Below are 27,071 nucleotides of genomic sequence, written 5' to 3'. Positions count from 1 at the left end.
TATCTTTCCCACCAAGTACCTAATTCCTCACCATACCGCTTTACCATGGCACTCACGCAACGGTGAGTTCAAGCCATGCTCCCCCCGGTCTCTTCTCCACATATCAGGGTACCCTTACACATCACTAGTGACTAGAAATAAAAAGTGTAATACAATGTGATGTGGATAGTGAATGAATCTTAAATAGTTGGTTGAGATCACTTACAAATTAATTGTAAGCATGACTCATGCTCTTACAAATGTTCATATACTGAATCATGTACTCATGCTCATCCATGAATCTCCCAATGATCTTGAAACATCAAGTTTCCATAGTATGCCCTTACCATGGCATAAGATAAACATAGGCAATCCAACAAAGCATCATCCAAGCATAGATTGCATCAATGCATGTGTATGATGAAGACTCTCCCCAAAGCCCTTGATTGGATATGCCAATTGACTCAATCTTGCTAGATATGGTGTGAATCATGCAAGAGAATCTCAATTCAAGGCATTAACCACTCCATTATGCATAAACTCCATCATGAAGCTTGGTAATGGTAAGATTATCAATGTATAATATCAAATTTTCCATCAAGTAACAAGAAAGTGATCAATGCTTTAATTGAAGAAATATGGTTGCATATGACCATCATTGAGGCATAGTATGGCTCTCAATATAACACTACCTCCTATAAATAGATTGCTAATCTCTCCAAGGCTTGTATCCAAGGTGCCTGCGGGGCGGGCGGCGCATGCTCCTGACTGAAAATCTAGCCTCTCCCAAGTCCCCTCTATCTTCCTACAAATCCCACAGTCTTGGATGAGGCTATTTGGAATCTAGGTACTCAAATGTCTGTCATGCCTCCTCTAGGGATTGGAGAAAGTAGTGCAAAAATACCAATCATGCCACCACGACCACAAGCCCACTCCTCTACATAGAACCGATCTAATTTAGGGAGGTTAGGGCTAGTACTCCTCTTGTCGGATCTAGAGAGGTTAGGGCTAGTACTCCTCTTGTCAGATCTAGAGAAGCATAGGCTCTCGGGGTTGCATCCAAACTCTCGAAGATGCCAAGGGTCATGTCCCCCTTGAGAGTCAAAATCAACACCTCCTAAGTCGAGGACTCTATACCAGATACTGTAGCTATGCCACGTCTCTACCAACTCTAGCATGTTAAAATTCGCACCCATACACCAGAAATCTACCGGCAGGGCAGAAGGGACTGACGAAGTGTACTCTAGAAGGTGCCCCTACCTACTGCCATGTTTGGTGCATATACATTTAGGAAGCCCACACAATCCTTTCCAATCTTGATGGTCATCCACTAGGCTCATCCCAGTGACAATGGTGCCTAAGTTAGTAGTTGCTCCACTGATGGAAATGCATACTTGGAGGGGCCAAAAGAATGGGACCAGAAGGTTTGACTCTTGCCTTGCAAGATCTTCTTGCAAAAGCAGTGGGTACGTCCCTCTGAAAGATGCTACTCCTGAATGAATTCATGGGTAACAGAGTGTCTTTGAGGTTGTCTCTCATCTCTAGTAACCCTTACCAAGAGCCAAGTTAACTTGGCAATCAAAGCATTCAAGTTGCATTCAAATGCAACTTGGCCTATCCTTTTATAATGGACCAAAATTAGCCAAGTTACATGTGCTTTCCACAACACATTACATTATGCAATCTCAAGCTGCCTACTTAACAGTATAAGCTACACTTCAATGCTTTCCTGGGAAAGAAAATAAAAGAAAAAAAGCGGGAGAGGTTATTGAAATTACAACTTCTATTTGGGTCATTCGAACCCAATACCTCTAGTTTGAGAGGTAGGGAGGCCAGTTACAACCCAAGAGGCTTTAAACTGATTTGCTTTCATGGAAAAGTTAACTTGGCCTTGAAGAAGTCTAGTGGTAGAACGGTTGGGTCCCATAATGGGGCATGGGTTTGATGTGAGTGAGCTACGCGACGGGGTAGGTTGTGAGTCGATGGCTTCCCACTAACCAGAACCCTCGCACAATTCACACAAGTCAAGCAAGGTGGGCAACGTTACCTGTCCGGTCACAACGACTGCTGATTGGGCAATGAGTATGTAAAGGACTTTGTCCGAGATTACACACATTGGCCAGACGGTCACAACGACTTGCTTGCGACCTTAATTAGGGCCGTTGGTTTGAGAGGCAACAACAGGCTTCCCCGATTCTAACAGATCTCAAGAGCCCCGTGTAGTCTTTTAATCAGGTACGCAGCGTTTTCGTCATACTCGCCATTTTCTGACTGCTCTTATTTTTGCAAACAGGGATCCTGTTTACAAGCAGTCGAAGACCCATTATTTGATTTTAATCTATTATGGTAGAAATTTTCGCTGTTTGCTAGGAGCCCTATGGCTGAAAGGCGGTTTTTAATTTCTCTTTTTTCCCCAAATTTATTTGTGGCATTGTTTCGGCCTTTTCCCCCCCAGAAATTATCCCTGAAGGCTCAATATCAGTGCCCAAGTACATGCATTCACAGTTCACTGCCCTTTCGTGCTTGTGTGTGTGTGTGTGTGTGTGTGTGTGTGTGTGTGTGTGTGTGTGTATACTCATGCATGCATCATGTATACATACTCTTGATGCTACATGTATCTATACACATGGGATATGCTGACAAATGAACATCAATACCTATTTTAGAGCTTTAATGAAGAGAAGCTTGTGGAAGGATTTACACTGGCCGAGTGTTTGAGGAGCGTGGTCTTGGCAAAGACTAACAGATAAAGATATTGTGGGTCTTTTTGCGATTAGTGCTAAATATTTCTTGGTTGGGCTGAAAGAAGTATGAGACTGTTTGAGGTGTTTTTTGTTTAAAAATTGGAGATGGATGCTGCATTTTTGGAAGCACTGTCCTTTTGTGTTATTCATGTGTGAGTAGTTTTGGAAAATTCTAGAGAACATGGCTTTGGAAGCCATGCACATTTAGATGCCCTCTATGGTGTAGTGTGTGGGAATGTAATCCCTTAGGATGTTTTGAGGGGTTTTCTTGAGACACAAGTGACACTTTTTTCATGGCAAAAGAAATCATGGAACATCAACTTCTGCTGAAAAAACAAATATAAGGTTGTGCCGGCGGAAAGGAAACTGTCCTCAGAAGTGACCATTTCACCCAAAAAACAGTCAAATTTTACCATTCAAGAAAGGTCACCTCATTAGTTGGAATTTGCAGCATGTGGGTTGCAATTTTTTTTTTTGGAAAAACGATCCTTCTATTAGTTAATGAGAAAACGCCATAAGGCTACAAAGCTCACCTCGCAAGGAGGGATAAAAAACACAGTGAACACCTGAGCTCCACCCCCGTTTGGCTGGCCACTCTCTGGGGGGGGCTACCTAGTAGTACATGTGGGAGGTGAGAAAAGCCAAACTGGAGGCCTATAGTGCCAAGTGACATCCTCGCCCCTCGCGGTGAGGAAAGGGCCAGGCTGCCAAGTGCGGAGGAAAGCCTTGCGGCGCCCTCTCATGCGATCCGAGTCGCCATGGAGTTTCCCCCAGTGTCCTCTCAAGGTGCCATGGCCCTGTGAAAATGGAGCAGTACAAGTGTGGGCATGGTGGTTGCAGAGTCAGAATATTTTATGATTCACATGGGGGGTGCCCGGACAGAGTTTAAGATGTGTGGACATCCCTAGGTGTGAAGGGGGGAACTAGAAACATTAAACTTTAATGTTTATTAAAGTTTGCCCCTAGGCCTTAGTGGCCCTAGGGAACTTATTAAAGTTTGGGGCCCTAGGGATTATTTTTGGGAAGAGGGCCACTTATGGAGAGTTTCTCTCTCTTCTCTCTCTTCTCTCTCTCTCTCTCTTCCCTTTTGGGGAGTCGTGGAGCAAAAGGGATTCACAAGCGTGGAAAAGCACCAAGAAGGAGGCGGCTGCTGATTTCTGTGTGTTTGCTGCTGTTTTCTTCTGCTCAATCAGCTGTACTTTCCCACGTGTGCAGCCCGTACAGCACTGTACGACTGTAAGTACAGGCTGCTGCTGAAATCTGCTGCAAACGTACTTCTTCTCTGCTGGATTCTCTGCGCCCAGGCCCTACACAGGTTGTACCAGCAAGTACTCAGCAAGTACAGTACTGTACGGTTGCCGTACAGTGTACGGACAGCCAGGTACAGCAAGTACAGTGCTGCAGGTGGTGCAGACAGGTGCTGGACAGGCCTGTGTACTCAGATTCAGGCGACCAGAATCAGGACAGCAGACTGTTTGTGCAAGTACAACTCCTGGCACGTATCCCGAGGTGGTACACGGGTACAGTGCTGATTTTCAGATCTGTATTTTCAAGGACAGCATAAGAGTGAACATCAGGAGGAGGATACAGGCAAGTACAAGCACATGTGTGAAGCAGGGTTGTGGATACAAGTGCCTGCAAGTACAAATTGGTGCTGTTGCTTCCTCCAGTACTGTTTCACGAGCTGAACTTGGTAAGCCTTGTTCCTGTTCATCTATCTCTCTTTCTACTGCTTGATGTTTGTTGCAGATATGTGTTATCTGGCCCCTTGTGAGAGGAGGGGTATGGCAGATTGACAAGGGTTGAGACAGAGTTTGGACAGCACATGTATGTTTGAGCTGCGATGATGTATCATGCACTTGAGTTATGCCAGATGTATGCCCATGGCTGGCCTGCTTAGTGATCTTGGCTGATCAGAGGGAGACACAGTGTGTTATTTGGAGACACAGATCTGTGTGCATAGATCCTCTGTGCTAAGAAGGATTTGTGGGCCGTCAGATTGGATATACAGGTGTAAACTCTTGGCTGATCTTTGTGTTGTACTCAGCCATTCATTTTATTTTAATTGAATAAAGAAATACCGCAAGGGGCGCCAAGCTTTGGGGCCAACAGGTGTCGCTGTGTTTTCAGATTTGGGCACTCTAGCTCCGTCTTGTTTTATCATCTAGACTACAAGTGGACGGGTGATTGCTAATCTACCGCACTCTGGTTTTCTATCAGAGGCCGGTTTCAAGGTTCCGTCCCCGGGAACAATCATCAACTTTCTGAAGGGGGTGAGCTCGTGGTTGTTTTGAAGAAAGCCATCGCTGAAAATTCAGCAATCATGTCTGATACAGAGGATGAGTACTTCTATCATGAAGAAGAAGAGCAAGAGACTTCTCCTGAAAGAGATGTATCTGAGGATATTTTTGCAGGAGAACAGGCTGCAGATGTTGAGCCTTATGAGGATGTAACACAGCCAGAAGATGTGCATGGTAAAGAGGATGATGATGCTCGGTTCAAAGATCGCTTGGCTAGTGTTATGGATACTTGTATGCAGCTCACACAAAGCGAGAGATTTGCTGAATTTTTGAGATCTCGCACAGAGCCCCGCACAGAGCCCCAAAAAAAGAAGAAGAAGGTTCGTTCGAAGAATCTTCCACAGGGTCATTGTGGTGCCATCCCACAGGAACCATCTTTTGGCCAGTTTCCGAATATGTAGCATGCTGATGGTGCAAACTCTCAGAGTTCCTTCTATGGACAGCCACCTATTCCTCAGCAGAATATGCATCCAGGTTATTTTGGTGGTGGCTCGGTGTTCCAATCCATGACTGGGGGTTATCCTCAGGGAGGCATGGGTATGTATGGGCCTTTTGGAGCCAATTTTCAGCCTGGCATGCAAGGGAATATGTATGGTGGTATGCAGTCCGGTATGGCTGGAAATATGTTTGCAGGCATGCAACCTGGGATGCAAGGCAATATGTTTGGTGGCATGCAGCCAGGTATGCATAATGGAATGTATGGAAACATGGCTGGAATGTATGGTATGCCTGGCATGGGAATGGGAAATGTTGACCCAATGATGGGTATGAATGTTGGGGGCAGTAATCTTACGAAACCACTTCCGTATGACAATCTAACGCCTATGGGAAAGGCGAAGGATTACAAGGAAGGGGGAGCTGCGGTGAAGTTTGACACATTCAGTGGGGCCAAGGATAAATTGAAGGCACTTATCTTTTTACAGCAGTTTGATGCTGCTTTTTCTGGTGGGAATTACACAGAGTCCTCTAAGGTGAGGAAAGCTGCCACTTTTCTCAAGGGCAATGCTTTGCAGTGGTGGTCTACTCTTCTTTTGCAGGGCATAGCACCCACCACATGGGTCCAATTCAAACAGGTTTTCTCTTCCGTATGGCTCACATCTACATTTGAGGTGGATGTTATGACCGCATGGCACAAGCTGGATGCTTCAAAGTGTGATAGTTTGGAGGATTATAACAAGAAGTTTTGGGAAGCTCTTCTCCCAGTGACTTATCGTGCCGTGCCATTATCTGAGCAGGTAGAGAAGTATTGTTGTGGGCTGCCCAAAGAGGTACGAGATTATTGTATAAAGACAAGAGTAAAGAACATGTCACAGATGATTGAAAATGCTATGACAGCTAATGCGTTACTCACAAGTGGCTCTTTTGGGTTTAAAGGCAGTAAGAAATTGGGCAAGAAAGCTGAAAAATTTGGGCATGCTTCTCGTGATGCTAAAGGGTCTTCAGAGACAGTATAAGAAGTTGCCAATGCCCAAAAGGACTTCTGAGGAAAGACAGGCTTTGAGAGATGCTCAAAAGTGTTTTTACTGTACTGAAGAGGGGCATATGTCATTCAATTGTCCCAAAAGAACGTCCAAAAAGGACCCTGACAATAAAGGAGAGCCCAAGCCAAAGAAACCAAAGCCTTCTGCAGGCTTAGTTCCTGATCTTGTGGGGGAGCAGCTCGGTGGTGAAGCTACAGTGTTGTGCAGGGCATGGGGCAAAGTGAGAGATCAGAATGCTTTGATCTTCTTTGACACAGGTGCTAGAGCCAACTTCATTTCACCAGATTTGGTTGGCCGATTGGGGATTCGCGCAGAGGAGATGGGGCCGTTACATGAGGCAAATATGGCTTGTCCAGGGTATGCAGAGCCCGTTACTCCTATCATTGGGAAGCTTCGGCTTCATTTGCAGGGTTACGTGGACAGCGAGGAGTTCTTCATCATGCCTTTGGATGGCTGTGATGTTTTGTTGGGGATGCCATGGTGCCACAGGGTACATGCGGTGGTGGATACTTACAATAGGAAAATTACTCTGACTCATAGAGGGAAAGAGCATGTATTGGATGTAAAACCCAAAGGGGAATCTGTTCCTATTGTATCCGCTTCGGCGATTTCATCAGTAATGAAAAAGCATCTTTCCGCGTACTTGATTTATGTAAAGGATGCACAGGATGATGAGTCTAAGTCTAATTTGTCAATGTTAGATAAGGATAGGGCTGATTTCTTAAGTGGGTTTCAAGACTGTTTTTCCGAGTCATTGCCAGGAGAATTACCTTCTGAGAGGCCAGAAGATCATGCCATAGATCTGATTCCTGGTAGTACTCCACCGAATAGACCGCCGTACCGTGTTAGTGCAGCCCAACAGGAAGAGATTATGAGTCAGGTGCAGGAGCTATTGAATAAGGGGTTGATTCAGCCTAGCTCATCACCCTTTTGCTCACCTGTGCTCTTAAGTGCAGAAGAAGGATGGTTCTTGGCGCATGTGTATTGATTACAGGGCGCTGAACAAGAATACCATCAAGAATCGATTCCCCATACCGAGGATCGATGACATCTTGGACCGCTTACAGGGCTCCACAGTTTTTAGTCGTATTGACTTGAAAAGCGGGTATCATCAGATACGCATTAGACCCGAGGATGTGCATAAGACAGCATTCCGAACCACGTTTGGGTTGTGTGAGTTCTTGGTTATGCCCTTTGGTTTGACAAATGCGCCTGCCACATTTAACAGAATGATGGACAGGATTTTCAGGCCTCATAGAGAGTTTGTGGGCACATTCTTTGATGATATGATTGTGCATTCACAAATTGAGGAAGAGCATAGAAGGCATTTGGCCATTGTGTTTGCAGAACTCAGAAACCATAGGTTGGTGGTTAATGGCAAGAAGAGTGAGTTCTTTTTGCAGGAGATACATTTCTTGGGGCATATTGTGTCTGGTCATGGAGTCCGTATGGATCTAGCCAAGGTAGAAGCAATACTTAATTGGCCAGCTTTGAGGACCGTCCATGATGTACGCAGTTTTCTAGGATTGTGTTCCTATTACAGGCGTTACATACGGCACTTTGCTGAAATTGCTTCGCCTCTTCATGCTTTGACAAAGAAAGCAACTCCGTTTAGATGGGCTGATCGGGAAATTACAGCATTCAAAAAGCTCAAAGAAAAGCTTACTTCGGACCCAGTATTGGTGTTACCGGACCTCCGAAAGGCTTTTGTTGTCCAGTGTGATGCATGTGGAAGTAGCATTGGTGCAGTTCTCATGCAAGAGGGACATGTGATAGCCTATGAGAGTAGAGTTTTGCAAGATGCTGAGAAGCATTTACAAGTGTATGAGAAAGAGATGTTGGCTGTAATTCACGCTCTTTCTACATGGAAACACTACTTGCTTGGGGCTGATTTCACTGTACAGACAGATCATCAGACCTTGCGTTATTTCCTCACGCAGACTAAGCTTTCAGAGAAGCATATGCGTTGGGCAAACTTTTTGTCAATGTTTCACTTCCAGATTGTGCATGTAGAAGGCAAAAAGAATGTAGTGGCAGATACTTTGTCACGCAAGCCACAGGTCTCTGCAGTTTCACTTGCTTATCATCATGAGCTTGATGAAATGAAAGAGCAGTATGTCCATGATGAGGACTTTGAAAGGTTGTATGATCAGATGTCTGAGGGTCAGCGGCATGAGCACTACACTCTCAGAGATGGGTTTTTATTGATGCATGGCAGACTGTGTGTTACCAGGCCATTGCGACTCAAGGTTATGATTGAAAGTCATGCTCCACCGTATGCAGGTCATAGAGGTATTGACGCCACGGTCAAAGCAGTGGAGACTTTCTTTTATTGGCCAACCTTGAGAAGAGATGTTGATGCCTTTGTGAGGCAATGCATCGTATGTCAGAAGGTAAAGTTTGACCGTCAGAAGACACCAGGGTTATTACAGCCTTTACCTATTCCGGATAGACCTTGGGAGAGCATTGCCATGGATTTTGTATTTGATCTTCCACGGACACAAACGGGAAATGATGGCATCTGGACTATCATATGCAGGTTCAGTAAGCAGGCTCATTTCATTCCCGTGCGGAAGACAATTAAAGTGGATCATATGGTGAAGTTGCTCATGGCGAACATCTTCAAGTATCATGGCTTGCCTACGTCTATCATTAGTGACCGTGGTCCACGGATGACGAGTTTGTTTTGGAGAGGGTTGTTCGACAACATAGGTACAACTCTCAAGTTTTCATCGTCATTTCATCCACAAACAGATGGTCAGTCAGAAGAGGCTAACTCTACAGTGTTGGATCTTCTCAAGTGTTATGTGTCAGAGCACAAGCAACAATGGGAAAAGTATCTTCCTTTGGTGGAGTTTGCATATAACAACACTGTACATAGCTCGACAGGCAAGGCGCCTTTTGAGATTGTAGAAGGAGGGAAGAAAGTACCACCCATTTTGCATACAAAGGATAAGATCTTTGAGGCTGATCAGTATGTGGAGAGCTTGGATGAAGCTTATCGGAGAGTTAAGTTGGCCCTCCGGAAAACTCAGCAGAAGCAAAAGAAAGCCGCAGACCGTCACAGACGTGATTTAAAGTTTGCATTGGGTGATTGGGTTCTTTTGCGCTTTGAAAAGGCTAGACTCAAGAAGATGAAGGGTAAAGAGCGCTTATTCCCTAAGTTGAGCGTGCGATATTATGGGCCTTTTCAGGTTTTGGAAAAGATTGGTGAGGTAACCTATCGTTTGAAGTTACCAGATCACTGGAGGATTCACAATGCTTTTCACGTGAGTCTTCTTAGACCTTTCCGTGGGGATGTGCCTGAGGATGTATCAGATGAGGCTCAGCCGGAAGTTGAGGAACTTGATGAGGTTCTGATTCCAGAGCAGATACTGGCACATAAAGAAAGGAAGGTGCGAGGTAAAGTTTCCCGTCGCTATCTTGTGAAGTTCAAGAACTATTCACCGATGGATGCGAAGTGGATGGAGAAAGGTGACTTAACAGATTCACCTCAGGTTTTGCAGCTTTATCTCGATGCCTTTGAGTTAGAGCCGACTCTTATTGTGGCTCATTCAGGTTCAGCAGAGCATGGGTCTGGAGCATTACCTGATGCTCAAGAGGGGGGTAGCACCTCCACTCCCTTGATACAGACAGGCTCAGATGACATCTAGAGGTCGCTTGGTGCAGATTTTCTCTCACCCGAAGGTACTGAGGCTGACAGTACATCTGTTTATGGGACTTCTATGATATATGTGTACTAGTCACATGGAGATTTTTGTGGATATGTATGGTTCACAGTGGTATATAACTTGGACTATTACTATGCCATTGGTTTGCAGTGAATATTGATACATGTATATGGCTTAGACGCTTGCCATTTTTCAAGAGGGGGGTATGTCATGGCCCTGTGAAAATGGAGCAGTACAAGTGTGGGCATGGTGGTTGCAGAGTCAGAATATTTTATGATTCACATGGGGGGTGCCCGGACAGAGTTTAAGATGTGTGGACATCCCTAGGTGTGAAGGGGGGAACTAGAAACATTAAACTTTAATGTTTATTAAAGTTTGCCCCTAGGCCTTAGTGGCCCTAGGGAACTTATTAAAGTTTGGGGCCCTAGGGATTATTTTTGGGAAGAGGGCCACTTATGGAGAGTTTCTCTCTCTTCTCTCTCTCTCTCTTCCCTTTTGGGGAGTCGTGGAGCAAAAGGGATTCACAAGCGTGGAAAAGCACCAGGAAGGAGGCGGCTGCTGATTTCTGTGTGTTTGCTGCTGTTTTCTTCTGCTTAATCAGCTGTACTTTCCCACGTGTGCAGTCCGTACAGCACTGTACGACTGCAAGTACAGGCTGCTGCTGAAATCTGCTGCAAACGTACTTCTTCTCTGCTGGATTCTCTGCGCCCAGGCCCTACACAGGCTGTACCAGCAAGTACTCAGCAAGTACAGTACTGTACGGCTGCCGTACAGTGTACGGACAGCCAGGTACAGCAAGTACAGTGCTGCAGGTGGTGCAGACAGGTGCTGGACAGGCCTGTGTACTCAGATTCAGGCGACCAGAATCAGGACAGCAGACTGTTTGTGCAAGTACAACTCCTGGCACGTATCCCGAGGTGGTACAGACGGGTACAGTGCTGATTTTCAGATCTGTATTTTCAAGGACAGCATAAGAGTGAACATCAGGAGGAGGATACAGGCAAGTACAAGCACGTGTGTGAAGCAGGGTTGTGGATACAAGTGCCTGCAAGTACAAATTGGTGCTGTTGCTTCCTCCAGTACTGTTTCACGAGCTGAACTTGGTAAGCCTTGTTCCTGTTCATCTATCTCTCTTTCTACTGCTTGATGTCTGTTGCAGATATGTGTTATCTGGCCCCTTGTGAGAGGAGGGGTATGGCAGATTGACAAGGGTTGAGACAGAGTTTGGACAGCACATGTATGTTTGAGCTGAGATGATGTATCATGCACTTGAGTTATGCCAGATGTATGCCCATGGCTGGCCTGCTTAGTGATCTTTTGGCTGATCAGAGGGAGACACATTGTGTTATTTGGAGACACAGATCTGTGTGCATAGATCCTTTGTGCTAAGAAGGATTTGTGGGCCGTCAGATTGGATATACAGGTGTAAACTCTTGGCTGATCTTTGTGTTGTACTCAGCCATTCATTTTATTTTAATTGAATAAAGAAATACCGCAAGGGGCGCCAAGCTTTGGGGCCAACAGGTGTCGTTGTGTTTTCAGATTTGGGCACTCTAGTTCCAATCTGTCTTGTTTTATCATCTAGACTACAAGTGGACGGGTGATTGCTAATCTACCGCACTCTGGTTTTCTATCAGAGGCCGGTTTCACAAGGTGTGAATGATGTCCACCCAGAGGGCCTGTATGACCTCCGTCGGTGGAGTCGCCTGGCGGTCAATGGCCTCCCTGCATCGGGCTCTCCATATGTGCCAAGCCGTCATGCTGCTGATCATCTCCCATCTGTGCCCGACCCCCTCCTGAGGGGCTGCCGAAGAGAAGTCTGGCGTCGGAACCACCGCCATCGCCCTGTCAGAGACCTGGATGGTCGCACTGCCAGGGACGTCCTCATATCCAAGGGCCGGGCCGCTGTCCGTGGCCCAAGCCACCGCACCCCACGTCACCAGCATCTCACCTGGTGAGTCTGCAAAAACCATCCTGAGAGCGCGCTGCCAGACCTGCTGTGCCTGTGGGCAATCCCATAAGCAGTGCCGCTGCGACTCCTGTGCATGGCCGCACCGAGGGCAGGACGCTGGGTGTCTGCCAAAAGCTAGCCAAGCCCCCACAGCCAGTCCTCTATGCGCTGTGAGCCAGAGAAAAAGCGTCACCTTCCGGGGCCGGAAGCTGGCCCAAAGGCGTTTGCAGAAGTCCCTAAGAAAGGCAGGGGAGAGCCCCTGTTGCCGCCAATGCTCGGCCGCCGCCGGGGTGCTCGCTATCCTGTGCCTCTGAATCTGCCGCCCCAGCCTCGCTGTGTACTGAAAAAAGGGGATGCCTGGGCTGGTAGGGGCCGAGTAGGGATCTCGCCAAAACCACTCACCTGGATCCCACTGAAGGCGAATAAGAGGCCTGCTGTCCCAAGCCCATAATCTCCAAGAACAGTCCTCCCCTATCGAGGCTGGTGAGGGGTCTACATGCCACTGTCTCTGATGAAAGCCGACCACCCGCACCCTCTGAAGAATACAACCCTGGAGCCCATCCAAATCTAGTCGTGTCCTCTGAAGCTGGCCACCCTCTCCCACCTCGAAAGTGAGTGGGGCGACTTTCTCCGCTGTGCCGCAGACCGCTAGAAGGATCTCATGCCGAGTAAAGACACCCATCCACTGTGGAGGTGGAGGGTCCTGTACTGGGGTCCGCCACTCCCGGGGGATGGCCGCCTCAATGTCCTGTCTCATCAACTCTCTGCCCCTCATCCCACTGAGTCTCCTCTCCTGAGCCTCTAGAGGCAGCTGCTGAAAACATATCTAGTCATCTAGGGACTGGGCTGGGCCGGAGCTCAACGGGCCCCACGACACGTGAGACCGCAATCCAACCATATGGCCACTGGGAAGTGGAATCAAGGGGTTCCAGATCAATGGCTGCCTCAGGCGCTCCTCATCGGTGCCCGGGGGAGTCTGGAAGAGTGACGGCCTCAGATGCGCCCAGGCCCTCAGAAGGCTAGCTGCAAAACGCTCCTCGAAGCCAAGGCCCACTCCTCTGGATCGCTGCTCTGTAAAGATCCACCTGATGCTGGGGGTCCAGGGGCCGCTAAGAGAAGGAGTGCGGCTGAGCATCCTGGAAACAAGAAACGCCTTCCACGGCTCAGCGCCTGGCAGGAGGCCACGAACTACCAACTTGCCAAGCAAAGCTCGGCTTTGGCAAATAGGATCAACAATGCCAAGGCCGCCTCTCTCCCTCGGCTGAGTGATCACAGCCCATGCCACCTTGGCCCTGGCGGGCCGCCCGTCGCCACCGGACCAAAGAAAGTTCCTGATGAGCCTCTGCACCTGGCCAATGCACGCCCGAGAGAAGGCCCAGCAAGAAGTGATGTACCACATGGTAGCAAGCAGAACCTGGTTGGCCACAACTACTCGGCCAGCTAGAGATAAACGAGCGGTACTCCAATACAGAAGCTTCTTCCGAATGCTCAGAAGAAGGGGGGCTATCTGCTGCTCTGGAGATATGTCAATGCCCACATAGCATCCCAAATAACGCACTGTAGTGCCGGGGGGCAGCCACTGAAAACCATCAACTGGCCTCCAAGTCGGGGGGGGGCATAGAACTGACCCACAACCCACACGACTTGTGCCAGTTGATCAAAGCGCCCGAAGCTCTGCAAAACCTGTCCATGGCTAAGGCGAAGCGGCGGAGGTTCTCCTCACCTCCCTGAAGATAGACAGCAGTGTCATCCGCAAAGTCCGAGTCTAGGAGCTCCTCCGAGGTGCGGATGGGAAGCTGGAGGCCCCGCAAACTTGTATCCTGTGCCGTCAAAAAATCACGGCCTCCGCCACAAAAAGAAAAAGAAAGGGCGCCAAGGGGCACCCCTGCCGCACCGAGCGCGAGGGCTAGAACCTCTCTCCGCGCACGCCCTGTATCAGCACCTGGCTATGAGCCGATGTGTAGAGTGCAAAGACCCCACGGATCCACTGAGGGGGAAAGCCCATCCTCTCCATAGTGCCTTCCAAGAAGACCCAGTCCACCCGATCATATGCCTTCTCGAAGTCGAGAAGGAGCACTGCCAGATCCTCCTGCCGAAATCTAGCCAAAGCCGTAGCCTCCCAGAAAGAGAAAATGTTATCCAGAATGCTCCTATCCTGGATGAAGCCTGTCTGCGTGGAGTGGATGATGTCCGGAAGGTGAGGCTGAAGCCGCCTGCTGATCGCCTTAGCTAGGACCTTGTAGGCCATGCCTAGCAAGGTGATCGGTCTCCACTGTCTAATCTCTAGTCTGTCTCCTCCCTCTTTGGGGATCAAGTGGATCAACCCCTCTGCCATGCTGTCCGGCATGACTCCCGACTCCATAATCTCCTGGAATGCCAATCTGAAGCCCCTATGTAAGAGGCCCCAGTACCTCTGGAAGAAAGCCACTGAGAGACCGTCCTCTCTTGGGCATTTGCCCCGAGGTAATGCCTGAAGAGCCTCCTCCAGTTCCGTATCCGAGAAGGGGGAGAGAAGGGAGTGCTGCAAATGGGCCGGCACAACCGGTCTCGTGAAGCTCCAGACTGCCTCCCGAGCCTCTCTCACCCTGTCATCTGCTGGCTCAGCAGAGAGAAGATCCCTGTAAAAATCTGTGGCTATCGCTCGAACCCTGGGGGGATCCACCACAACCTGGCCATCAGCCTGCCGAAGACGCCTGAGACCCTCTCGTCTGAAGCGAGGCCCTGTCGCCTCAAAGAAATCTCGAGTCACTCTGTCTCCAGCCTGTGTCCAAAAAGAAGCCCGAGCATGGAATCGGAACTCCACCCTCCTCTCCTCGATGGATCTGATCTCAGTGCGAGCTGACTCCATCTGCTCTGAGATCCAAGGGCTCGTAGGATCCCTCTCCTGGAGTCTCTGGAGAGACGCTAGACTCCTCCGTTAGGCTCCTCTCCTGCTCTCTGAAGGCCTCCAGACGGTCCAAGGTAGCCTGTCTGAGCATCCGACTGATCTCCTGCAAGCCACTGGCAAGATCGCTGGCTGCCGATCCTCTCCTGAACTGCAGCTCCTGCCAGACCTGCTCAACTCTGATCGCAATCTCGGGCTCCTCTATGAGACAATCTGGAATCCGGACGCTCTAGCCCCGCTCTCCTCTCGTAGGGTCCTCGATCTGGAGAAGCACTGGAAAGTGGTCTGAAAACGAGGAGCCTACAAGTATGCCCACAGTGCCACCTCTATCACAAGCCCACTCATCAATGTAAAACCTGTCGATGCGGGAAAGGTTAACTCCTGTGGCCCGTCTATCCGAGCGCGAGAAAGATAGACTCCCCTGCAACCTGCCAAACTCCGGGAGAGTCCACGGATCCTGGCCTCTCACCTGCAGCACTAGTTCCTCCCAGGCAGCGAGCTCCGGCCCATGAATGGTCTCCTGGCTGCCCCCCATCCTGTCCTCTGCATCCTCCAGCATGTTGCAATCCCCTCCGAGGCACCAGTGGTCTGCCAAGGGGAGGGACTGCCTAATGGTGCTCTAGAACTCGGCTCTCCCGGTCGCCCCATTAGGGGCGTAGAAGTTGAGGAAGCCAATGCGGTCTTCCCCAACCCGAAGGATGATCCACTGCGCTCGACCCTGGACCAGAGTGCCAGAGTCCACAACCTCGGATAGAAGCTGCTCGCTGACTGAGATGCATACTCCACCCTGGTTCCCCTGGGAGCCATATGCCGGTGACCAAAAAGTGTTCCTGGATGAAAAGGATATCTATGGGTCCTCCAACGAGAGCCCTCTGGATCTCCTGGCGAAGTCTGCCCTGACCAATGTAGCAGCGATGTCCACCGAGACCCTGGATGTTCCATGAGAGGATCCTCATGAATGAGCTATGGCAAGTGAAGCAGCCGCCACTGGCTCACCCCTCTCAGCCGGCCTGGATGATCTGCCCTCCACTCTGTGAGTTTTGGGCGCCGGCTTGGAGGGAGAATAGTCACTGTCTGTCCGGGTGCGGAGTCTCTCCAAAAAGAGGGTGACCTGTCTCTGTGTCCAGCCCCACTCCGCCTTCGCCCTGTCCAGGGCATAGGCGTGAGACCAATCCTCTGCATATATGTATCTAAAGGTAGGCTGCACCCTCGGGGCGGCATGGAGGAGAATCAGTAGCACCGCCTCAACTGAGGTGTGGACCGGATCCGCCCGCCAGTCTCCTATACCAAACAAGCTCATGCGGGCTGAGTGTAATCGGGTCTGCAATAGGTCCGTGAGCCCCAAGTCACTGAAGTGGTGAGAAAACTCCAGTATCTGATCACGCAAAACTTCCTCTACAGAGTTGCAATCCCATGCTGTGTCTGGGGCAACACTGACAGGAAAGGAGAAGGCCACCATGCTGCTCACCACTGAAGGAGAACGAGAGGGATGGCACACCACGCAAACTCGCAAGGGCGCGACCAGTGTCTCGAACGGGCCAGCATCCAGCTGGAGACACCTGAAAAAACTGTAATCCACTGGTAGCCCCATCACTCGCCGGGGCCCCCCAGGGGAGGCTGGAGAGAACTCTGTGGCGGGCGAAGCTAGGATCGCCATCTCCACTGGCCCGGAGTGGCGGTGGAACAGCCGCTGGACTGAACTCTGGCCTACCCAGCTGCGCTGCCCCGGGGTAGTGGGTGGTCTGGCGAAGTATCCTGGAGAGGCCGAGGGAGGGATGGGGGCTCGCGGCGGCGAGGAGGGGGGAGAGCGAGGAGAGGATGGAGAGGCATCTGCCAGAGGATAGGTGTCAGGGGGGGTCGCCGGGGGAAGCGGGAGGGGGGGGGGCTGGGGGGGGAGAGGGGGGGTGGAAGGAGTGCTCTCCGGGTGAGGGGAAGGGGAGCCGGGGGTCGCAGAGTGCGGCCTGGGATCCTCAGGAATCTGCTCCAAGGAGGGGGCGGGGCCCCCCGCGGGGGGAGGTGGGAGCGGGGTCTCCACGTGGGAGGCTCCACCAGCGGCCTCAACGGGCACTGAGTCTGAATCCTCGTCCATCGGGGTGGGACCTGCTGGCCGCCTATCCCTGACTGGAGCATAAGTGCGGGTAGGTGCCTGTACGCCAGCCGGAGTCGCCTGTCCGCCAGCCTGTGCTGCTTGCTGGCGTCTGCGACGGTCCTTGCGGTCCGGGCGTTTCCGCCGGCGAACCTCCTGCCATCCGCCAGCCTCCTGGGACTGCGCGGCATCCTCCGCCGGGGCCTGCTCGTCAGATGATAGCGCCTGCTGTGGCGAGCCAGGGATGTCCGGTCTCTGAGGTGGATGGCCACCCCTCGGGTCTCCTACAGGGGGTCTAGAGGCGGCATAGCGTGAAGGATGAACCCCCTTGCGGGGATAGGCGCGTGCGAGATGGCCCATCTCCCGACCTGTGTAACATTGGCCGGGGAGTTCGAATACTCCACGCGCTGTATCAGATGTCCTCCAGAAAGACAAGGGAGGAGGATCGTCTTCGGGAGGGACTCCGGTGACGGAACCACAACACGAATGGCCGGGAGTCTTGCTGCCCGAGCAATCACTGAAGCCGCTGTCTGAGGCGTCTCCACCACCTGCCCTAACGCCTTGCCAATGGATGACAAGAGGGGCAAGTACTCCCTACGGAGTCCAAGAAAGCAGATAGTGACGGGGAAACCTGTCGCGCCTGCTAGCGGGTCAGAAGCGGGGTCGAAACCATGAGTCCATCGCGCCAGGAACGCCCGGGATGAGCGGAGGGCAATGGGGCTCCGAGCTAGCACCATCTGAGCTGCCTGGGGGGACTCGAAATCCACTTGGTAGTAGCCACGTCCCAAAAAATCTACGCTGACGATCTTGGCGGGCACGCCAACAAGGCTGCCTTGCAGAAGGTCGCGAAGCTCTCTCCGCATCGGACGGCTACCCACTATCTTGCAGACCAAGGAGGAGGCCTCAAGAGCAGATACTGTGGAAACAAACAACTGAAGATCTTCAGCTGTGAACTCCAGACGGAGACCGGAATCGGCAGGGGTAGTCGGAGCGGCTTCCATGGAGTCCTCCAGAGGGAAAAGGCCAGAAACCGGGGTCACCAACGGGAGGGACACAGCCCTGCGAGGAAAAGGAGAGGCGGAGGGCTACAGGATAGGGGGGGCGGGGCGGGGGGGGGAGGGGGGAGCTGAGGCGGGGGGAGCCAGCGGTGGGGGGAGGGGCGAGACGGAAGGGGAGGAGAGGGAGAAGGCAGAGGGGAAGAGACGCGCAGCGGAGGAGAAGGCGGAGGGGGGAGAGGTGGCGGGGGAGAGAAGAGAGGCGGAGGAGGAGGAGGCGAGGGGGGTAGAGAGGCGGGGGAAGAGAAGTCGGGGGAAGGAAGCAAGCGGAGGGGGGAATGGCGGGGGAGGCAGCGTGGAAGGAGGCGGAGGAGGAGAAGGCGGGGGGGGAAGAAGGCGGGGGAGGAAACGAGGAGGGAGGCGGGGGAGCGATGGCGGGGGAGGATGCGAGGCAGAAGGCGGGGGAGAGATGGCGAGGAAGGGCGCAATGGAGGAGGCGGGGGAGAGGACGGAGGAGAAAGGGGGGGACTGGCGGGGGGGGGAGAGGGGGGCGCGACGGCGAGAAGCAGCGGGGGGGGGGGGGGGGGGGGGGGGGGGGGAGAGGCGGAGCTCGCAGGCGAAGTCGTCAGTCGTCAGTTCAGCACCGAAATGTCATGGGTTGCATTTTCTCTTTTGTTGATGCTCTTAAACTGGGGTTGACGAACGCTATGCTCTCCAGCTAGGTGTCAGTTTCACATGCCCTACGGTATACCTAAAGGGCCATGGTGTGGATCCACTTTAGAATCTTGCCAGGAATTTTCACCACTCATGTAGGTGATTGCTGGATTGCTGGATAACGGGGAGGGTTAACCTTTCAATTGTGCATATTCAGGGGTGATGTGTGATATGAATAATGACTTATTATGACCATAAGTTATATAAAGCTGGGTGCATGTGTTTTCAAAAATTATTCCTGGTCTTTGGAGTTGGCTTGCAGAAGTAAGTTTTTTTATAGCAATTAAATGACAAGAATTAATTGATATTTTCTCTCTGTGCATCAGAAATGGCAGAGCATACAGCACCAACATTCACTCAAAAAATTCCAAAGCATGTTTGGGAGAAACAACAATATTATCAGAGTGTAAACAAGCACACTTTTTTGAAAGGTCCTCGTGATAAGTTCACGAGTTTACTCATCCCCTCTGTCCTTGTGGCCACGGCCGGTGTCTTGATGGTAATGTCTCACTTCTTTGTGAATATCACCAAAGTTGTGTTTAGGAGCATATATTGCCATTTGCAACATTTTTTGGTTGATTGTGAGATGTTTGTTTTGTTTAACAGTGTGAGGTAAATTATTTCATTTACTTTTCTTGCACAGCTGCAAGTTTCTACAGGTATAGCAAACCACATCTTAAATGCACTTCCATGAAGATTCCTGACAACAGGAGGGTTATTAATTGTGAAATCATGTTTGAACATGGGCTCATTTCACAGCTAGTATCTCTCATGGCCTTTAAACATTTGTGTGCTGCTGCCTACTATGCTGCTGCCATATTAGGCCTATTTATCCCCTTTGAAACCATTGACCTTGTCTTGATTTCATGCGCAGCTCCACCTTGGGGCAATGAGGTGGGTCTGACTTGGATGATGGCTGTGGCAAGACACTGGGTAAAACCCATTTTTATAGGTGGTGACAGAATCAGCTCACAAATTACAGGACCATATAAGCCACTACCATGGAAGAGCTTTTAGGTATCTTTGAGGAACAGAAACTCAGCAAATGGGCTGAAGGGAGGGATGGGAAGGACGGTTTTTGGAGAAGCAAGAATCTGACCTACCACGGTAGATCATCCTGTCACAGTTGAGTACTCAAGGAGGAAAGCCCTGCAGATTTGTGAACTTCAAAAAGCCCTGCAGATTTATGAACTTCAAAAAGGCCTTTGGTACTGTTTGCAGTTTAAGCCGTCAAGCGAGAATGGAAAATATTGGGGTATGCCACCAGGTTGTAGAACAAAAACAGCCCACCTTAGTGAGAAGGGACTGAAGACAAAAGAATGGATGTGGAAACCCTTAGTACTCTGGCGGCTGCTCATCTCTCCCACTGTGTGTTTAGGCTTTGCTCAAATGAGCCAGAAGCGTGATTATGACAGTAGCAGGCATCAATGGACCTTAACTTGGGCAAAATGCAGTGTTCTTGCTCGTGTATGTGGATGATGAGACTGGGATGATGGCCATAAGCTCAAGCTGAATAGTACTTGGGAACCACAATCCTGCTGTGGGGCAAATAGATACAAAGGTACTTTTACTTTTTCAGATAGTTGGGGATGTTACAGATCAAGGGTCCATACAAAATGCAGTACTTAATTATCCCTAACTTCTCTAGGATCAATGCGAGTACAAGATTATTCTTGGTCCAATTACTCGCATAGAGAGCTCGCTCTCAAGAATATGAATTTTGTTGCTGGTCCACCATTTAAACTTCCGGTCTTCGGGAATGGGGTAGAGAAGTTCTTCAAAGTGACGTGCCCACTTGGCTTGCTCCTATTGTTTCTGGGAGGCAAAATGCTGAGATGCAGATGTCAACATGTCCTCTTCCATGGTAAGATCAGAGATTCCAAACAAGCTAGGCTGCTAATTTTCTAGAAAGGGACAAGAGATTTTCATAAGCAACATGTAAGTTTTTCCCAAAAACCTTGCCTTGATACCAAATGTAAGACCCCTATCCCCATATCTATCCTAACTATGGGAATAGAGATGCTTACTTGTTATGTACTTGGACACCAATCTACGGATTAGGGACATGATCTAGCGGGGTTAGGGGCCTGGGGATTAGGGATTAGCAGGTAGATACTTGGTTAGGTTTCCTCGATTGATAAAACAGGCTTAATGGCTATTTATAGCAGGTTAGCTCTTTATGTCATAGTTATCACTATAAGTGAGGACGTGGGTTATTATGAGACACAATTGTGCGGATGCACACTGAAGGTCTTTGACTTGACTTGGAGAGCAGACATGCTCAAGCTGTGCACATGGCGAGTACGTAGGTTGGTGTGTCTAAGGCCTTTGAGGAGGCTTTGGTGGAATGGGACGCCACAATTAGACACGGGCCTATGGGATTGTGCAAGAGCCCTAGCCTTGGCTAGGGGGAGATTGGTGGATGCCGCTCATGGTCGGGAGGTGAGCTAGCCCTCTACCTGATGATTTAGTTTGGTACTAATCGTGTTTTTAGTTGTGTTTAGTGTAAATTTTGGGAGGTATCAGAGCAACCCTAATGTGAAGGCTTAAGAGGTATGCATGTCTGGGGGGAAAAGTGAATATTTGGGTTTTCTTTTATTGCACTTGGGTTATTTGGAGTATATTGTGCTTCCTTACCTCACCAAACCCTTACCTCATCGCGCAGGTTTGAAATCCCTTGCCCGGTCCTTGATCACTAGATATTTGTCATGGGTTCACACCTCATTGATTTGCTTCTTAGCATGAAGGCATTCATGGACGTGTAGGCAGCTAAAATCGAGGCTATAGGATGGAGTTGGCACCTCGAGCACCTAGTATTCCGGATCTAGAATCTACAAGGACCCATGCTTCGGAGCAAGTGTTGGACAATTCCGAGGACAAAGTGACAAAACTTTATGGAGGAGGGTTTTTCACTCCTTTGGATGCATGCAAGTATGTACTAGGGATGAGCTTCGCTCCCAGTTCGCCAATCATCATTCTACACCTTCGCGTAGTCGGCAGGAGAGATGTTGTTCGCGTCATCGACAGTCTCCTATGAGGAGTCCCCTGCACCGGATTTCCTCGACAATTCTCGCTTACCTTCATCGGCTCAACGTCAGGGGGCCATCGGTCTAAATGAGAAAGAAACCATTGATCTTGCCATGCAAAATGTCAAAGAAGGTTGGCAAAAGAATGGTGTCTCTGTCATCAGTGATGGATGGAGCGATAGCTGTTCTTGTTCTATCCATGGCGTTATGGCCTACTCTCAGGGCAATGCATTCTTTTTGTCTTCCCATGATGCTTATTCAGTAGGCAAATCTTTAGATGTCATTGTGGAGGAGTGGGCAGAAGCAATCGAGCAAGTTGGTGGTGTGGACGTCATCCAAGTAATCGGTGATGGAGAGAACTCAAATCGAGCAGCAGGTGAAAAGCTTTTGACAAGGCACCCGCACATCACATTCACTCCATGCATTGCACTTGGATGAATAATCTCTTGAAGGACATTGATGCCCTTCCTTGGGTTGCTCCGTGCATAGCACAGGGTAAAGAGATTGTTAGCTTCATTATGCGGCATCAACTCATTCTATCCGAGTTCAGGAGGTCTCTAAACAAGAACCTGCTGAATAATCTGATACCCGCTTCGCCTACAAATTTCTCATGCTGGAGAGGTTGACTGAGGTGCAAAATGTTTTCAAGCAGATGGTGGTGAGCAATGATTGGAACAATTGGCCAACCTCTTGCACAGCACACAGGGAAGAGCATGCTACAGCCATATCATAGAATGATGGATGACAGCTCATGGGGTGAAGTGAAGCATGTTGTTGACATCACCAAGCCTATCATCCACATGCTACGAATTGTGGATAGCAGAAAGCCATGCATTGGTAAGGTGTACGAAGGCATCAACAAGATAGTGGAGCGCATCAAGGAGCTGGAAATAGATGAATACAAGCGAGAGCAACTGTTAGGATAGGTGGGATCAATACCATTCAAATATGCATGCGGCTGCATTTGTGCTAGATCCGGAGTTCTAGGTCAATGGGCAAGAGAGGGATAATGAAGTCTCTAAAGGTTGGGATCTTGTTCTTGCGAGATTGGTTCCAGATGTTGTGGTATGTAGAGCAATTAGAAGCCAGCTCTCCTTGTATAGGAGCAAAGCTGGAAAGTTCGGTTTTGCAAATGCGCAAGCGTACATGACACATGTGGGAGGGCCTCTTTGGTGGGAGGATTATGGAGCAGCAACTCTGGATCTTCAATGTCTTGCCATCCGCATTCTTAGTCAGAATGCAAGTTTCTCTCCTATTGAGCAACTATGGAGTGTCTTTAGCCATGTTGCCTCAAAGAAGAGGAACCGCTTGTTAACAACTAGAACAAATGATTTGGTGTATGTGGAAGCCAACTTGCGCCTTTTGGCTCAAGTTGCAAGTGGTAATCTTGACAATGAGAGCTTTCATATCCATGAAGGGAGATTCGGATTCAGATTCCGATGAGCTTCCAGGTACACCATCTCACGATGCAGCTACGAATGATAGTTTGGATGATATTCTAAGCTCTATTTGACATTCTCCTTTTTCGAGTGCCTTAATAGCTCTTTGTATTTATTTCCTTAGTTATCCAAGCCCTCTGTTGTACCCTTGTTTTCTTCATGAGAAATCTATGAACATGGCTTGCTTTTACTTTTGAAAATTGTTCTCTTTGAAGTTTTTCCCAATTTGTATGCTGTAAATTTATTGCATTCTTTACTCTATTTGTCTATCTTGCTTTTTTGCAACATTATTAATGTCTCATTTCTATCTAAACTCCATCTCATGATGACGTGTCATTCCCGTTCCCGTCACGATTACAACCATCCCCGCTCCCCGTTTTGAAGTCGGGCCCGTTCCACGTTCCATGTGACTATGCTGGGATCAGCCTTGCACATGTGAAACCCTAAAAACGCAGATGTGGTCCAACATAGCTGCAATACCATGTTGGAATCAGGGTATCTTAGGAGGAGCTATGGAGGATGAAAGATATCCATGATAGGTGTGTAGGAGTAGAGTGCAAGTACAGAGATGATATGGAAGCTCAAGTTGCACCACACAAGAATGATTGTATTATGAACATACTTCCACCATGTACAATGCTTTTATAGGCACCAAGGCCTTATCTTTGACACTAAATAAGAGGGTGTTCACACCATTGAGGGCACTTGACGTGACTCCAAACTAACTCCGAAATACCCAACAATGGGTGCCCATGATTCCGCACCTAACTATTCCAAGTACAACAGATAGATATGAATCAAGCAAGCCAGCTTCGTTGATTCCCAATCACCTGGCTGGATGAGGAGAAAAGGAGCAAGAGTTTGCAGATCCTGATTTCCTTGGCAGGAGACAAGGGCCAAGGCTACTCATATCTTCATCATCCAGATTCTGCAAAAGTCTTTTGTATGCATGTAGCTAGCTTCGCACTGCATGCACGATTCAAATCTGTGCTTAGTTGTTGTGGCCTTAACTATGCTTGGGGTTTAACAATCCTCATCCTTCATGATGCCTGCTCTTGCGACAACTGTTTGGGACTTTAGTTATGGTGGTTGTGAGATCGTCCATCACGACAATGTTCATGTTGATTGTGAGATCGTCCCTCATAATGATGGTCATGTTGATCGTGAGATCGCCCCTGGTGATGATGGTCATGGGGATCGTGAGATCGTCCCTCGTGACGACAACCCATGTAATCCTTATAGGACGATGGGATGGCAATTTGTGGGACGTCGCTCGTGCCGGTGGTTGTCCTCCACATGCCTAGAGAGGCAGCCGGTTGTGGAGTTGAAGTTGTAAATATTTCAGCTTTGTAATACATAGTAGGTTAGATTGCATGAATCAAGCCTTCTGTTGTCATTCTCTTTCATCACTTCCTATTCTGCGTGTATTTTCAGTTTTGTGCTTCACAATATGTTGAAGAATCATGCTTCTGTGAGTGCTATACTCAGTGGGGTATCTTAGGGTCTCATGCATAAGCTCCACATGGAGACATGAAGAGCGGTAGATGTGATGCAGGAGAACCACAAGCTACATTTATGCCTACTGTGTGCCATGCATGAGACAGATGCAGGAGCACGACATTGTGATTCGTGTGATGTGCAACATACCATAAGATTTGAGGGAGAGTTCATCCCTTCTTTCTAGAGGGATTTCGTCCTTTCTGCCGAGTCATTGAGTATGAAGATCTGTTAAAGCAACTACATAAATCCATGGCACTGCCTCATGGCAGCAGTTTTCTTTGGTAGTGACCCAGTGCAATCTTTGCCACTGTGCCAGCTCTACCACGAGAATCAGGCAGCCATTGACTGGACTGCAGAGACCCTGCAGGATCATGGTCAATATAGTAGCCTTCCCCAGTCCACTTCAACAGCCTGTGATGGCCGTGCACACGAGAATCAGGCAGCCATTGACTGGACTGCAGAGACCCTGCAGGAGCATGGTCAATATAGTAGCCTTCCCCAGTCCACTTCAACAGCCTGTGATGGCCGTGCACACGATCATAAATTGAAGCAAATAAAGAAAGCATACAAGGTTATTTCACCATTAAGAATATATAAGGAGTACACTCTTTTAATGGGATCTTACCTGAATGGGCTGTCCACATCTCTGCCATGCTGATTTTGCCTATTCTCTGGTGTCCAAACAATGCTCCTTTCAGTTTCCAGCCTGAAATTCTTACAAGCCATGTGCCTTACGGACTTGGAAACCCATCACAGGTGTGCCTCTAGTACCTTCACTTCGGACCACTGTCCTGTTGTAGCATAGGTCTCACAAGTTGCCAGAAATGTTTCTCTATGATATGCATCCTGGTATGAGGATGATGCATGTGACATCCTGTACTTCAAAGACGGACAAAGATTCAAGCATCTGTGCATTGCACCCTGAGATGAGGTTTAGGTTTTTTTTAAAAAAATTATTTGTAAAATAATTTTTTCCAAGAGGTCTTATTCCATTCCTAGTTGCACACGGGAATTTCACCTGGCTTCACACACACCATACTAACCACACACCCCCCAGTACCACAAGGGGTTACCACCCTTCCAAATATTGGCCACTTTGTGGGCAGTGGACAAGCCGCGGGACAAACCCCACAAGTTAATCGCTCGGCCGATTGGAGTGAACACCCTGCACAGCTTTGGTAGAACTGGGTGTCGCAAGTTGAGTCACGCTCTTTGATGTCCATGGCAAACCATCATCCCTGATTCAGAGCGTCAGCTTGAAGGGCAAGCATTGCACCCTGTTGTCGCCGTAGGATCGCCGAAGAGGAAGGTGGAAGCAAGCGCTATGACGATCGAATGATGAAGGCCTAAGGTGTGCGGATGGCTGCCTGCGTGCCCACTTGCATGCGAACACACCCTTAGTATAAGATGTCCCCAAGAGGATTTGAACCCAAGACCTCCTGTTATAGGAGTCCTGTAGAGAGTCCAAAGTCTTATCCATTAGGCTACGGCCTTGGGGACTGAGATGAGGTATTTCATTTAACTTATTACTCAACTTGGTAGTAGTGGCTTGTTAGGCCACGGTATGTGTTTCTCATTACTATGGTTCTCAGTGAACCACGCAATCTCTTTCTCTCTCTCTTTGCTTTTCTTTGCTACACATTAAGTTTTGGGGTGGAAAACCTTTTCTGCTACCCTTCGTCTGTATTTTTGTGTGAAGAGTAGTGATGATTTATAGCGCACATCTTTAAAAGAAGTATTGTAATTTCATTCATGTATTAAGGGCTTTTTAAAGGACTAGGTTGGAAGTTCTGGTGTTAACTTTGCCCATATATATCCCCTCCCCCACAAAAAATCCTCCCCCCCCCCCCACCCCCCACACACACACACAATTCCCTCCCCCAAAGTAAATTATAAATAAATCAATCATATGCCATGTCTCTGCAGGTGCGTGGACTCTGGAATTTGGCACATGGAACAGGGAAGAAGGAATAATAATTTGGAATGTCTGTTTGAAGTGAAGTCCTCAGTACTGCTTATTTTGACAATGACTTGAGATCCCTGAACGAGAGCAAATAAGTTACACCTTATAAGTTTCTAGGCTGGAAGCTGCTAGTGGCAGTGAGGATTTGGAGTAAAGACACTTATTAATGCTTGTTTTTAGTGGCAGGGCCGATGCTGGATTAGGTAGCCTGACACACACAATGCAAAAGTTTTAAGTTTCTATTGAGTACTTTCAAGCATTTATCACTGTGGGCGGTCTTTGTGGCCACTAATCTTTTAGTTGGATTTTTGTGATCTAAACACTTTGTTTGGGTGTGT

General features: G+C 49.0%; 1 protein-coding gene across 1 annotated transcript; it reads left to right on the top strand.

The window, feature by feature from the left end:
- Window positions 1-1,970: 1,970 nt before the first annotated feature.
- On the top strand, window positions 1,971-27,071 carry LOC147603919 (cytochrome-c oxidase/ electron carrier). Its single transcript, XM_086796093.1, has 3 exons — window positions 1,971-2,214; window positions 19,132-19,304; window positions 26,697-27,071. The coding sequence occupies exons 2-3, from the start codon at window positions 19,134-19,136 to the stop codon at window positions 26,742-26,744; spliced, it is 219 nt and encodes a 72-aa protein (XP_086652219.1). The 5' UTR covers window positions 1,971-2,214; window positions 19,132-19,133; the 3' UTR covers window positions 26,745-27,071.

The sequence above is a fragment of the Cibotium barometz genome, chromosome 63, assembly GCF_041138505.1.
Source record: "Cibotium barometz isolate CiBa-2024 chromosome 63, ASM4113850v1, whole genome shotgun sequence".
NCBI classification, from domain to species: Eukaryota; Viridiplantae; Streptophyta; class Polypodiopsida; order Cyatheales; family Cibotiaceae; genus Cibotium; species Cibotium barometz.
The sequence above is the reverse complement of the archived record's forward strand: the minus strand, read 5'-3'. Positions and strand labels throughout refer to the sequence as shown.

Coding starts and splice junctions, on each gene's coding strand:
- LOC147603919 (XM_086796093.1), top strand. CDS start 19,134: ATGGCAGAGCATACAGCACCAACATTCACTCAAAAAATTCCAAAGCAT. Junction 19,305..26,696: donor CCACGGCCGGTGTCTTGATG/GTAATGTCTCAC, acceptor ATGTCTCTGCAG/GTGCGTGGACTCTGGAATTT.